This window comes from Xiphophorus maculatus, unplaced genomic scaffold (assembly GCF_002775205.1).
Source record: "Xiphophorus maculatus strain JP 163 A unplaced genomic scaffold, X_maculatus-5.0-male Unplaced_Scaffold_BN000180F, whole genome shotgun sequence".
In the NCBI taxonomy this organism is placed as follows: domain Eukaryota; kingdom Metazoa; phylum Chordata; class Actinopteri; order Cyprinodontiformes; family Poeciliidae; genus Xiphophorus; species Xiphophorus maculatus.
This window is the reverse complement of record NW_019369776.1, coordinates 44,668-56,352: the sequence shown is the minus strand read 5'-3', so window position 1 is coordinate 56,352 and position 11,685 is coordinate 44,668. Positions and strand designations below refer to the sequence as shown.

At 39.5% G+C, this 11,685-nt stretch overlaps 3 protein-coding genes across 3 annotated transcripts; 2 read left to right on the top strand and 1 right to left on the bottom strand.

Annotated features, from left to right (window-relative positions):
* Positions 1 to 1,099: 1,099 nt before the first annotated feature.
* Positions 1,100 to 5,251, top strand: LOC111607907 (dickkopf-related protein 2-like). The gene is made up of 5 exons (XM_023330084.1): positions 1,100 to 1,241; positions 1,322 to 1,506; positions 2,822 to 2,978; positions 3,059 to 3,190; positions 4,209 to 5,251. Exons 1-5 carry the CDS (start codon positions 1,100 to 1,102, stop codon positions 4,589 to 4,591), a joined length of 999 nt encoding a protein of 332 aa, XP_023185852.1. The 3' UTR covers positions 4,592 to 5,251.
* A 2,986-nt stretch (positions 5,252 to 8,237) lies between these two features.
* On the top strand, positions 8,238 to 10,674 carry LOC102224019 (GTPase IMAP family member GIMD1). The gene is made up of 4 exons (XM_014473846.2): positions 8,238 to 8,564; positions 8,765 to 8,909; positions 8,986 to 9,248; positions 10,160 to 10,674. Exons 2-4 carry the CDS (start codon positions 8,765 to 8,767, stop codon positions 10,433 to 10,435), a joined length of 684 nt encoding a protein of 227 aa, XP_014329332.1. The 5' UTR covers positions 8,238 to 8,564; the 3' UTR covers positions 10,436 to 10,674.
* A 93-nt stretch (positions 10,675 to 10,767) lies between these two features.
* Positions 10,768 to 11,318, bottom strand: LOC111607908 (aminoacyl tRNA synthase complex-interacting multifunctional protein 1-like; the record flags this gene model as incomplete). Its single annotated transcript, XM_023330085.1, has 2 exons — positions 10,768 to 11,050; positions 11,141 to 11,318. Coding segments are annotated over 2 exons (345 nt in total), but the record flags the coding sequence as incomplete, so codon positions are not given.
* Between the last annotated feature and the right edge of the window lie 367 nt (positions 11,319 to 11,685).

Genomic DNA, 11,685 nt, shown 5'->3' with positions numbered 1-11,685 from the left:
GCAGAACCAGAACCAGAACCTGAGAGGTCTGGAAGGTTGATACAACAACAGCAGATCTTTAATGTATTGTGGTGCTAAGCCGTTCAGTGATTTATAAACTAACAACAGTATTTTAAAGTCTATTCTTTGAGCTACAGGGAGCCAGTGGAGGGACTTTAAAACTGGTGTTATGTGCTCTATCTTCCTGGTTTTAGTCAGAACGCCAGCAGCAGCATTCTGGATCAGCTGCAGCTGTTTGATTGGCAAACTGGGGGTTAATTTCTGCTTCTAAGCGATCTGATTGGACGCTGGAAAACACTACTGTTGTATTGAAGTTGTGCTAAAAGGAGTTAGCCTTTATTCAAGTTAGCATCTCAATGCTAACTATGTTGCTAACGCTAATGTCAGTGATCACATTTGTAAATGAGTCACATGAACGATCAGAGCTTCTGAAACACTTTGCATCAATCTGATGGTTGAATAACAGACTGAACACTATAAATATCTTATTGGGCTCATATGTTGATTTATTCAATAATTTAGCAACATTAGCTGCTTATTTGTAGTGTAAGACATGTACAGTGTTATTAACGGACATTCAATAAAAAATAATACACAGATTCTTTATTTACAGTTTATTTGAAGCTAAAATTTGAATCTAATGACACTTTTTGCATAAAAAGCATAACTTTGAACATAATAAATACGTTTTATTACTGATTCTGTTATTTCAGTCAAAGTTACTTTTATGAATTAGTTACATGCTGGATTACTGTCAATGTGTTTGTAAAGACAGTGAAATTTAATGTAAAGTTTTATTATTAAAACTCACTTTTATTCTGAATTAAACTCTGACCTTTTCATTATTCTGTTTCCTGTTTCCTGTTTCATCCACACTGAAAAAAGAAAACAGGTGATCTTTTAAAAAATTAAGTTAATTCGCTACAAATAATCAAATGAAGTTTATCAAAATAAGTTTATCAAGTTGTCATGTTTAGTGAATAAATTCAGTTTGTTAAACTTCATTACATGTAACAAACAAACATTTTTTAATAAGTTGTAGCTACATTCTCTGTTTTTCAGTGCAACTGGAGTTAAACCAAAACGTCCTAATCCAAACATGTCCATCTGCAGCGATGGCTGCGGGTATCGATGCGCGGGAGGTGTGGCGGGGCGGGTTGCGGGGCGGACCGGGTCAGCCTATAAATGGACCAGGTTGCCTCACCTGGGCGAACCGGAGCATCTTCCACCCGCAGCTACAGGTGTGTTTGTGTTACTGACCCGCACGCGCCGCAGGTGCGTCTGTTGTTATCATTTATTGTTAAAGTTTCTGTGATTTTAGACCTGGAGATAAATCTGCGTCCCGCAGCGATGAGCCTCCAGTTGGTGCTGATGTTTGGCGTCGGGGCCGCGCTCCTCCGCGTGGACGCGCGCGTCCGCCTGAACTCCATCAGAACCGTGATCCTGACGGAAGGTCACGCGCTGCCCGTGAACCGGAGCGCGTGGGGACCTGGCGTGGACCTGACGGTGAGAGACACCAGCTCAGACTGTAAACACCCGAGATCTGCTGTAAAGTTAAAGTAAAAAAAGTAGGAAAAACAAACCCAAACAAAAACGGAGTGAAGATGGTTCTGCTGGGGTGAAGGGAGGAGCTTTAGATTTTAGTTACTGACGTTCAGTTTGTTCCAGTTTCTTTAGGTAAATTTATGCAAAATCACTGAAAGTTTATTGTTTTCACGTTTGTAAATCCTGAGAAGCATCGAGCGTCTGTAAGACATTAGAGAACATGGATGGAAAAGCAGCAAAAATCCAGGAAGACAGAACAATGAGGGCAGAATCTGGAGGATTTGTTTTCTAATTTGGGGCATATTTTAGTGTTTCAGTTAAAAAATAACTAAATCAACCTGATCATAGGATGGAAGTTAAATTTAAAGAGAGAAAACCTTAGAATAACTTGAACAACAATATCTGAAATTTTTACTAACCAAGAATAACCAAGACAAAAAGAAGATCTTCAAAATAAAAGCTCTCTGCATTTTAGCTCTATAGATCATAAATAAAGATAGTTGTTTTCCTACTTTACTTTATTCTCACGCGTCCAGCTTGGTGTCTGATTTCTGATTCCTGTTAGTAGCTGCCCTTGTTGTGATTTTTCCTTTTATTTGCTCTGTTTTGCAGTTATTACTGTGTTTATGTTTAGCTTTGTGTTATATCACTTTAGCCTGACTAACATCCTGGTTAAAGTCGATAAAGTGCAGATGGATGGACGTTACGTCTCTTCCAACAAACATGTTGAAATGCTTCAAACTTCATCATAAAGTTTCTTAATCTACATCCTAATCTGCTACTGCGCTTCAGATTTTACCAATTTATCTGCAGCTTTTCAATAATTTCTACAATTAAACAACATTAAAATAAATATTCTCAATATCAGCTTAGCCACAATGTTTCAAATTTTATCTACAAACCATTAAAAATGTTTCCAGCTTCATTAAACCGTGAAGCTACAATGTTCCTAAAATAAACTGAAGAATCTATTCTGTTGTTCTAGATCATATCAAAATGTCTGCTGCGACGTTTCACTGTTGAAATGTTTCAAAATGTTTCAAACTGCCTGAATGTTTGTAACTCCGTTATAAATCTGTTGCAGTTGAAAATGTTACTTCAACAAACCAGAATCAAAATGTCTCATAAAATGTTTCAAACTTGTTAAATATTAAATAACTGTTAAAATGTGTTTCAGGTTAATCACAATATTTGATTTGTCCTGATCTTCATCCCCTAAACGTCCTGAACAGTCAGGAGTATTTGGTGTAAACTGGGTTTGTTGGTTTCTGTGCAGCTCTACCAGTGCATGAGCGACCTGGAGTGCATCATGGGAAACTACTGCCACGTCCCGACCAAAGGCCCCGCCCACTCCCGCTGCCTCGCCTGCCGCCGGAGGAGCAGGCGCTGCCTCAGGGATAGCATGTGTTGCCCCGGCAACCGCTGCAGCAACAGTGAGACCTGCTTTTAAAATGAAGGTCATATAGTTGAGAAATATGAAGAATTGTAACATGTTTGCTTTTTTCTTTTGCAGACATTTGTGTTCCTGAGTTGGCCAGTTTTTGGTCTCAGAGTGTCCTGGACGCTGATGGAGGCGTGAACCCGTCCTCTAAGAGAGGATGGAGGAAACGAGGGAGGGTGAACTTTAAAGGGTCCTCTGGTAGAGGTAAATTTAAGTTTTCATTTCAGTGCTTTTATTTGTCGTAAAGAGCTTCTGCGGATGGTTTTCTGTTTTCATCACTAAGGGTGTTTTCTCAGCTGATGGTCCGGTAGGCTCGGTTTGATTGGGGACCAAAATGGCAACATTTATTCCATCTCCAGCTGCTGTGGTTCTTGTTCTCTCTCCTCTGAGTCAAACCAACCAAACCCTTTAAAAATCCTGTTCCCCTCCTGACCTGTGGGGGCGCTGCACCAAGAACCACTGAAGGAAACGACACTAAAACCTCTGAAGACACTGAGGCAACTTCCTTCTTCATTAAAAGGGAACAGAAATGGAGTGTCTTCAGGTTTTAGTGGTTGTAGGATTTCTCTTTTGTCTTTAGTAAAAGAAAAGGAGCCATTTTTCCAGCTAGCGCTAAGCTAGCCTGTTTGTTTTGGTTGGATTTTCTGCTATATTAATTTTTCTGGACAAATTGTAAAGAACTAATTTACTTTCATGATTAGTAAACTTTTAGTTGAGTAAAGCTTACAAAAAAATTGAGTCAAAGAGCAGACGTGATTGGTCGACACGACGACCCAACGACCCAACGACACAACGACCCAACGCTGGTTAGTTTTTGCTTTTGGCATCAGACCAAGTTGACTTTCCAGGCAAACGGATGGTTTGCATCAGAGCTGGATTATTTATTCATGCTTCCCCAAAATAACCAAACTTTCTAGGCAAAAGTTCTGGACTTCCGCTGATCCGCTAATAGTGGAACTAATTTTACATTTAGTGCTTTTGGTTACTTGGAAAACATTTGTCACATTTAGTTTCGCTAAATAAATTTCTCTGGAGTTGCAAAGCACTAATTTACTGGCCTGTTTTGCAAGTTTCAGTTCAATAAAGCTTAAAAAAATCAAGTCAATCAAGCCTGACTGGTCGACATAATGACAGCTAGCTGTGGTTTTTTTCCATCAACGAACTTTCTAGGCAAACGGACTGGAGTTTGGTGAACAAAATAGTTTTGTTTTTGGTTCTCCAGGTCAGCTGGGCGACCTGTGCCTGCGCTCCTCTGACTGCTCAGACACTTCGTGCTGCGCCCGCCACTTCTGGGCCCGGATCTGCAAGCCGGTGTTGCGGGAGGGCCAGGTTTGCACGCGTCAGCGGCGTAAGGGCCACCAGGGCTTGGAGCTGTTCCAGCGCTGCTCCTGCGGCGACGGACTCACCTGCCGGGCCGCGCCGGACCCAAACAGCCAGACTCCGCCACCGCGGCCATCTTTGCTGCTGGACCAAACCGTGAAATCCAAGTTTGAGGTTTCCCCTTCCTTGTCTCGGCACGCCGCCCCCCACACCTCGGTGCTGGCCGCAACCTCGTCTTCTTCAGTGACGGCGAAGACGAGACTCCACGTGTGTCAGAGGAAATAAGTTGGACAAACAGGAAGAGAAACAGACAGATGGAAGGATGGACAGAGCAAAATCTCCTCTCTGTCTGTGATCGAGGCCAGAGGCAACGAGAGGCAGAGAGATTTGTAAAAGAAAGAGTGAATAACATTCCTGTTTACACCCTTAGCATCTCTTAAATATCTGGAAGGTCATCAGCTTCCTGTCACACCAGCTGAAGGGACACGAAACCCTTTGGCGGTTGGGATGTGATTTCCTCCAGGGTGTCTAGACAAACCGAAACCGCTTTGAAATCCAGTCTGACCCCTTTGACCCCAACAAAAGAGGTCAGACTGGATTTCATCAGACATGCATCAACATGCAAATGTTGATGTAATTCACACATTGTTTTCAGCTTTTGAACTCTTCATCATCTAAAAGATCCAAAAGTCAAACCCAAAGAAACCGAGTTAAGCTATTTGGTGGCGTTAGCATAAAATATTAGCCAAATTTAGTCGACATTTGAATTTACTTTTCAATAAATAACTATTCCATCTTTATAACTTTGTACCACCGACATATAAACAGGTTTTATTGCTCTGACCCCAATCCTGCCGTTGTTAGAATTTCTTTCACATAATTCTTCTATTTCTGTTTTAATCTTATAAAAAAACATTTTATGTAAATGTTGTCATACTTGTTACATTTCAGCTAATTTTACTGGGTTTATTCTCTGAGTAAAAACTAAATAAATGAATTGATTTTTTCCAGACTGTATGTTTTATTGCACTGATATTTTGAAAGAATTAGTTTTGTATAAATTTTGTATTTTGTGGTAAATCTGAGTGTAATTATTCACATATATTGAGTTTAATTGAAAGATTGTTAAATGTTTTGTGATTAAATTTGTTTCTTCTTGCCATAATCTTCTGTTTTGTGCTATAGTAAAAGCATATTTACTACACAAAACCTCTGAGCACTATTTACTTTATTTACTGCTTCATTTCTACCAACAGATGTTATGTTAGCAGATTAAGCTAGCTGATTAAGCTAGCTGGCTAGCTGGCTAGCCTCTTGAGAACATTTAGGGACTAGCTAGCAGTCTCTCCCTGAATTAAACCATTTCCTGTCATGAGCTTCAAACTGTTAACATTATGGGTCACAGATCTAAATTAATGTTAGAATTAATGTTAGAAATACACCTGATTTTATGTATATTTTATCTATATTTGACTTTATCTTTTTGCTAGCAGCTAGCTTGTAGTAGCCAAGTTTAATGATAGATTAAACACAAAATAACAAAAAAGATTTTAAAAATTCTCTTTTTCCTTTTCCTTAAATGTACTTTATATGACCATCTTCTCTCAGCATGAACTGAAGGTAGTGGGGTCAAAAAGTCAGGAAGATAAAAATACCTCCTGATTTAAGCGGATAAATGTCATTTACAAACATAAAAATCAAAGTTTGTTGTGAAACCAGTCAGGATTAGGAGAAAAGTTTGTTCAAAAGTTGAAAAGAAATTTAAAGATGTGGCTGAAAAGTAAAGATTGAAAGTTGTCCAGATAAAAACATTGCAGGGAATATTTCCACCTCGACATTTCAATAACAAACTGATTATACTAATATAGCTAATTTAGCTAATATAGCTAAATATTTTACATCTGGAAAACTGTATGAGATTTAAAACTTTAAACACAAACATGAGCACCCATATTAACACCTGGTTTTGTAACTCCAGTTTCATTCATACAGAGCTGTAATTAGATACCGAGATTCAAATACTGACATTTTGAAGAGCCACGTGTTTTTATATTTAATCCCTTAAACCGGTCCTGCAGGATTAAATTTATACCCAGCTGGTGCATGAAGGCCCCACCAGAGTTTGGTCCAGGCTGGGTGGGTTCTGGTCGGCCCAGGATGTTTGGACCCACTGGGTTCATTAAACAGAATCCATTTGGGGAACCTTGATGACCACCAGGGTAGTTCTTCATATCCAAAAGACTTGATTAGTTCAAAATGGGTAAAATTTAAAAATCCAAACCGCTACAGCCAACATGGTCCAACAGGTGGACAACATCCGGGTTTCTCAGCACATTTTCTGCCCATATGGGTCTCATCTCACTTTAAAGTAAAGAGTAGTACAAAATCGCATTAAATTATACCAACTTATAGTGAATAAATTTGGTTTCTAGTTAGTAAAACTATTCTAAACTGTCTAAAAAGGTCATTTAAGGTTCTATCTTTATGTTTTTGTGTAACTTTGTTTATTTCAGAATAAATCTGTCGGTCAAATGGTGCAGTTGAATCTTTCTACTGGTGGTACAGTTTGTTAAAACGTCATCCCAGTTTAAACCCATCAGCCTCAGTCACACGGCTCCCCCTGGTGGCCAGGCAGCGTAGAAACCCCGCACTGGGCCTGTGTTTTCCTCTCTGCCCACTTTGTTGGAATTTTTTAAAAACTTTGGGGAGGGATTAGCTTTCAGAGAGGATAGTTACATTTTAATTAACTCAAAATTCTTCTCTAATTCAATACTTTCTGTATTTCTGTATTTATTACTATATTTCACTTGGTCCATCTGTTTAACTCCCAGTGGTCATTCAGACCTTCACGGCCATAATTTATTTAATTTCAGTACGACTCGTTCTCCAACCAACCACCAAATAACAACATTTGGAAGTAAATAAACTAAGATAAGTACAGAAAAGAGTATTATTATTATTCTTGTAGCTAAAACTACATTGTTACATTTATGCAGCTGAATGATTCTGACAGAACCGGCACAATATTTTAAAAAGCTTTGCTATAAAAAACAAGGTTTAGGTTTATATGAACTAAGCTAGATATCTGGTATGTGGAAAAGCACACGTTTCCTGCAGCCTTCCCTGATCTGACTGGGATCTTCTGCAGGTTTTCCTTCAGGGAGAACGAGAGTTTCCCTGTTTGTCCTGACTGCTGCTGCCGTGAAGATAAGCTCACCGGGTCTTTTCCTTTCCAGCAGTTTCCCCGTTCAGGAACGTCCGCAGTAGGTCATCAGTCTGCATTGTCGTCACATTTCCATCTGTGTTTCCCCGTTTCGCTAATGTCAGGTTTGTTTCATGGCTCTGATTTGGATCTGAGATCAAGGACAAAACTCTGATGGTTAGCTTTCAGTTGTATGATTTGGTTTAACTGGACCGTTGTCCAGAACCGTGGGAGGCCCAGGAATCCACTTAACCATGACAGACACCAAAGAGCTAACTGGTTAGCATGGCACGCTATATTAGCAGCTAGTTAGCTACTGCCTCCAGTCTCAGAAAGTAAAGATGTCGAAACAAACTTTTGTCTAACAGAAAAGTCCTACAAGAAAAAAAACAACAACAAAAAAACATAGAATATATGAGATTAAATAATCCTGCCACAAAATCTAAGACCTGTGATTAATGAATTTAAGGCCAACTTTCATTTTAGTAATGAATTTAAGACTTTTTAAGGATGCGCATGGGATCAATTTGCATCAAACATTAATGAACATGGTCAGTCCTGTCTGTTCATTAATGACAACCTTCTTCCTGAATGTGGGCCTGATATGTAAACATAGTTTGTTTAAAGAGAAAAAGACGAAGTTAAATAACTAAAGTTTATGACTAACTGACTGGAACAACATCACAGCAACACAATCATGAATGCAGTCAGTAAAAACTACATTTTAATGATGAAAAGTCAGAGCAGACGTTGTGATATCTTCTCTGTGCTGCAGGTCAAATGATTAAATCAATAAATTTACATTTTCATTTTGGTTTTATTACAATATAAAAGCAGATAAAGTCAACACATGGTGACACAGTCATTAGCACTGAAGTATGAGGAATTGCAGAGACGTTTATCACGTTTACAGGGTAATAAATCCTGAGCGGAGCGACAGAGATGTGAGGCTGGTTGTACTTTAACCTGTAGCCACTCCTGCAGAGACTCGGCTTCCTGTGCTGACCGGACCAGGAACCCGGTCTCTGTCTGCTGCGCCTGCAGAGGTACGACCAGGTGAGAATAAGTTTTATTATCAATCTAAATGTTTTTATCGTCATGAAGGACATTAAAGATGACTCAGAAAGCTTATCAGCAGGTGGATCAACGTTAAACCAGTTTATAGAGCGTTAGAAGGCAGAAGCTGTCGTGGTTTGTTGGGTTTTATCTATTTGCAAAATGAAATACAATAAAATGTCACATTGTTGTTTTATCAGATGGATAATAAACTCGGTTTCCATGACAACATCCTGAGTCGGTTGATAAAGACAAGAGACGAACAAAGGGATGTTCTCGTTTTAAATGTGCTGTTGCTAGGAGACAGGCAGAGTGGGCGGAGCTCCGTGGGGAACGCTCTCATTGGTCAGTCCCGTAAAGCAGAATTTCATTCAGGTTCATTTTTTCACATGAATGTAACGAAGTTTCTCGCTGGTTACAGGCGGGGACGAATTTCAGACGGGAACCTGCGTTTCTGACGTTTCCGTGACGACAGAGCTCCGCGTCCTGAGCAGGAAGTTTCCCGCGTATTTCAGGAGGCAGGGGGCGGAGTCTGACCTGGTGCTCAGAGTGTTGGACACGCCCCCCGTGAAGCTCCGCCCACAGAGCCTGCAGGAGCTCTGCCCCGGCGGCGTTCACGTGTTGGTGGTCATCATGAGAGTCGATCAGCTGAAGGAAAACTCACCGCTGCTGAGCCACACAGAGGTACAACAAACATTTAGATTCCCTTCATTTCATTATCGTCTTTGTCTTATTTACATCTTCTGCTCTTTCACAAACGTATTAATCTGAATTTCATCCCAACCTATTTCTACTTGGCGGTGGTTTTCTGGCTCATTCCTTGTTGTACTTGTGTTTTCGTACCTTTAGGATAGAAAAATGTCGGGTACAAAACTCTCTGCTAGGTTCATACTATCTTAAAATAGAAATTAGTCGTTTTTTAATCTTTTTTTTTAATTCCTGTAAGAAAAAGTGATAATGTGACAGTGACAAAATGCAGCTTATCAAGTTTCATCAACTTGATATTAAGTCCACTTCTTAATTTGTGAATTTACTTAAAATAAACGTGAAACTGTGTAAGGAGCCGGATACGACTTCATTTACTTACAGAAACAATAAAAGGTCATCAAAAAGTCTCACTGCACAGGCACAAAATTAGAGTTTTAATTAATGTGTAGCAATAGACCATTTTATATCAAGGTTATTTTACTCAGTAGCTGCTTATTTTGTCAAATAATCTGGACAAATAAAGTGATTTCTCCCATTAACTAGTGGTAATGTTTGCTTAGTGTAATCTCTTTCTGTTTCCACGTCTAACTGTCAGCTAACTGAAATGAGCCATACAAAAACTACCAGAATAAATTCATATGGTCGAAAAACCAAAACTTCAGCACAGATGTTGAACTTTACAGAGAGCTTACAAAACATCCAGGTAAATCAGCGATTCAGAATTTATCCAAAAGGTTAATTTAGGAGAAGCTATACGTGCTAAATGTTTTCAGAGCTAGCAAAATTGCCAACTAAATTAAAAATTAGCTCCACTATTAGAGCATTAGCTTATTTTTCTTCTCAGAAACATGTTAAGACTTTTTAAAACATTTTTTTTTGCCTTTCAGAGTCTCTTCGGTCCAGACTGGCGTCGTCACGCCATGCTCGTCTTCACACACGCTGATCACCTGGAGAAGGCGGGACTTCAGCCGCTTGCTTTCCTGACCCAGAGCTCTGATTGGCTGAGCTCTCTGGCTGAAGAGGTTGGGGGCGGGGTTTCGTTTTTGGATAACAGCTGTGATTGGCCATCAATCAGAGGCCGTTCAATTAGGGACCAACTGCTCCGCCTCTCAGCGAAGAACCATCACAAAGCTCTGCAGTTTAGGTCAGACCAATCACTCTGACACAAATTCTGAGGACCAAAACCATCAACGTTAATGTGGGTTTTAGGCCTGTAACAACAAATGTCATAATTATTGCGATATATGATAATATTGTTTTTTAGGACATTTTAGAGTAGTATTTTGAAAGACCAATAAACTTTAATTTTATAAAGAACACTCAACACTGAAACTGGAAGATATTTTAAATATAAATGTTAAATTTCACTGCTAAAAGATGCATATTTTGAAAAGTGCAATTTAATCAATACTTTTCAACATGTTAACCATAACCAGCATTTGAAATAATGTGGTAATAATAATAACATGAAATAATTAAAAAGCAACAGAAAAAAAACATTCTTTGTCTGTTTATTTAAGTATTTGTGCCTTTGTTCTGTCAGTTCATTTCCAGCTACAACAGAAACGCGCCAGCAGTTTTTACACAAATGATCCAGAAGGGGGCAGTTTTCTATCTGATGGTGCAGTTAGTGAGAGACGGAGCCCTGCAGAGCCCCTTCCCCTTCACCTCAAACCCACTGCCTTTGTAGTTGGCCACACCTTTACTGTCCACCTGCAGGTCAGGCAGCAGAAGCTCCCAGATCCTCTGTTTGGATGAAAGTTCACCATCCGGTTCACCTAAAACAAACATGGCGGATCTTAACGTTGGTATCGGTTCTATAGCCTCATAAAGGCTGAAAATGACCTGAACACCGTCGCCATAGTTACCAGGGTAGCTCAGGAAGGTGATTCTGTCTCCGGGGGCGGAGCCTGAAGGTGGTGCCAGCAGCTCAGTGATGACATCAGAGGCGCAGCAACAGAGGAGGCGGCCGTGTGAGGCCACGCCCCTCATTTTAGAGGCCTTCACGTTGCACAGAAACACTCCGAGAGAGCCTTGCAGCTGCCAGGGGGAAATTTAAACCGTTTTAATTAATAACAATAAACATAAAACACAGTAAGGATTATTTATTGACTCTTGAGGAAGTCAGCTTTTCTCTAATTTGGAGTTATTATTAGCTATTAGCTTGACTCTGGTTAGCTGCTAGCATGATTTACTAGAGAAATACAATTTTCAGACATATTTTGTATTATTAATAATAATAATAATAATAATACATTTTATTTCAAAGGCGCCTTTCTGGCACTCAAGGACACCGTACAAAGAGCGAAATTATGACTGCAAATTTGACATCGGCTGAAAAATTAAGTCAAATTTCTTGTATTTGTGTAAAATCTAGTTAATTAAATCCAGGTTTTCACTTCATTTCTTATTT

What these genes read in the sequence shown, in the direction of transcription:
- LOC111607907 (XM_023330084.1), top strand. Translation starts at nt 1,100, where the DNA reads ATGTCCATCTGCAGCGATGGCTGCGGGTATCGATGCGCGGGAGGTGTG. An exon ending in GACCTGGCGTGGACCTGACG is followed by an intron (nt 1,507 to 2,821) that starts GTGAGAGACACC and finishes GTTTCTGTGCAG; the next exon opens with CTCTACCAGTGCATGAGCGA. An exon ending in TAAAGGGTCCTCTGGTAGAG is followed by an intron (nt 3,191 to 4,208) that starts GTAAATTTAAGT and finishes TTGGTTCTCCAG; the next exon opens with GTCAGCTGGGCGACCTGTGC.
- LOC102224019 (XM_014473846.2), top strand. Translation starts at nt 8,765, where the DNA reads ATGGATAATAAACTCGGTTTCCATGACAACATCCTGAGTCGGTTGATA. An exon ending in CGTGGGGAACGCTCTCATTG is followed by an intron (nt 8,910 to 8,985) that starts GTCAGTCCCGTA and finishes CGCTGGTTACAG; the next exon opens with GCGGGGACGAATTTCAGACG. An exon ending in CGCTGCTGAGCCACACAGAG is followed by an intron (nt 9,249 to 10,159) that starts GTACAACAAACA and finishes TTTGCCTTTCAG; the next exon opens with AGTCTCTTCGGTCCAGACTG.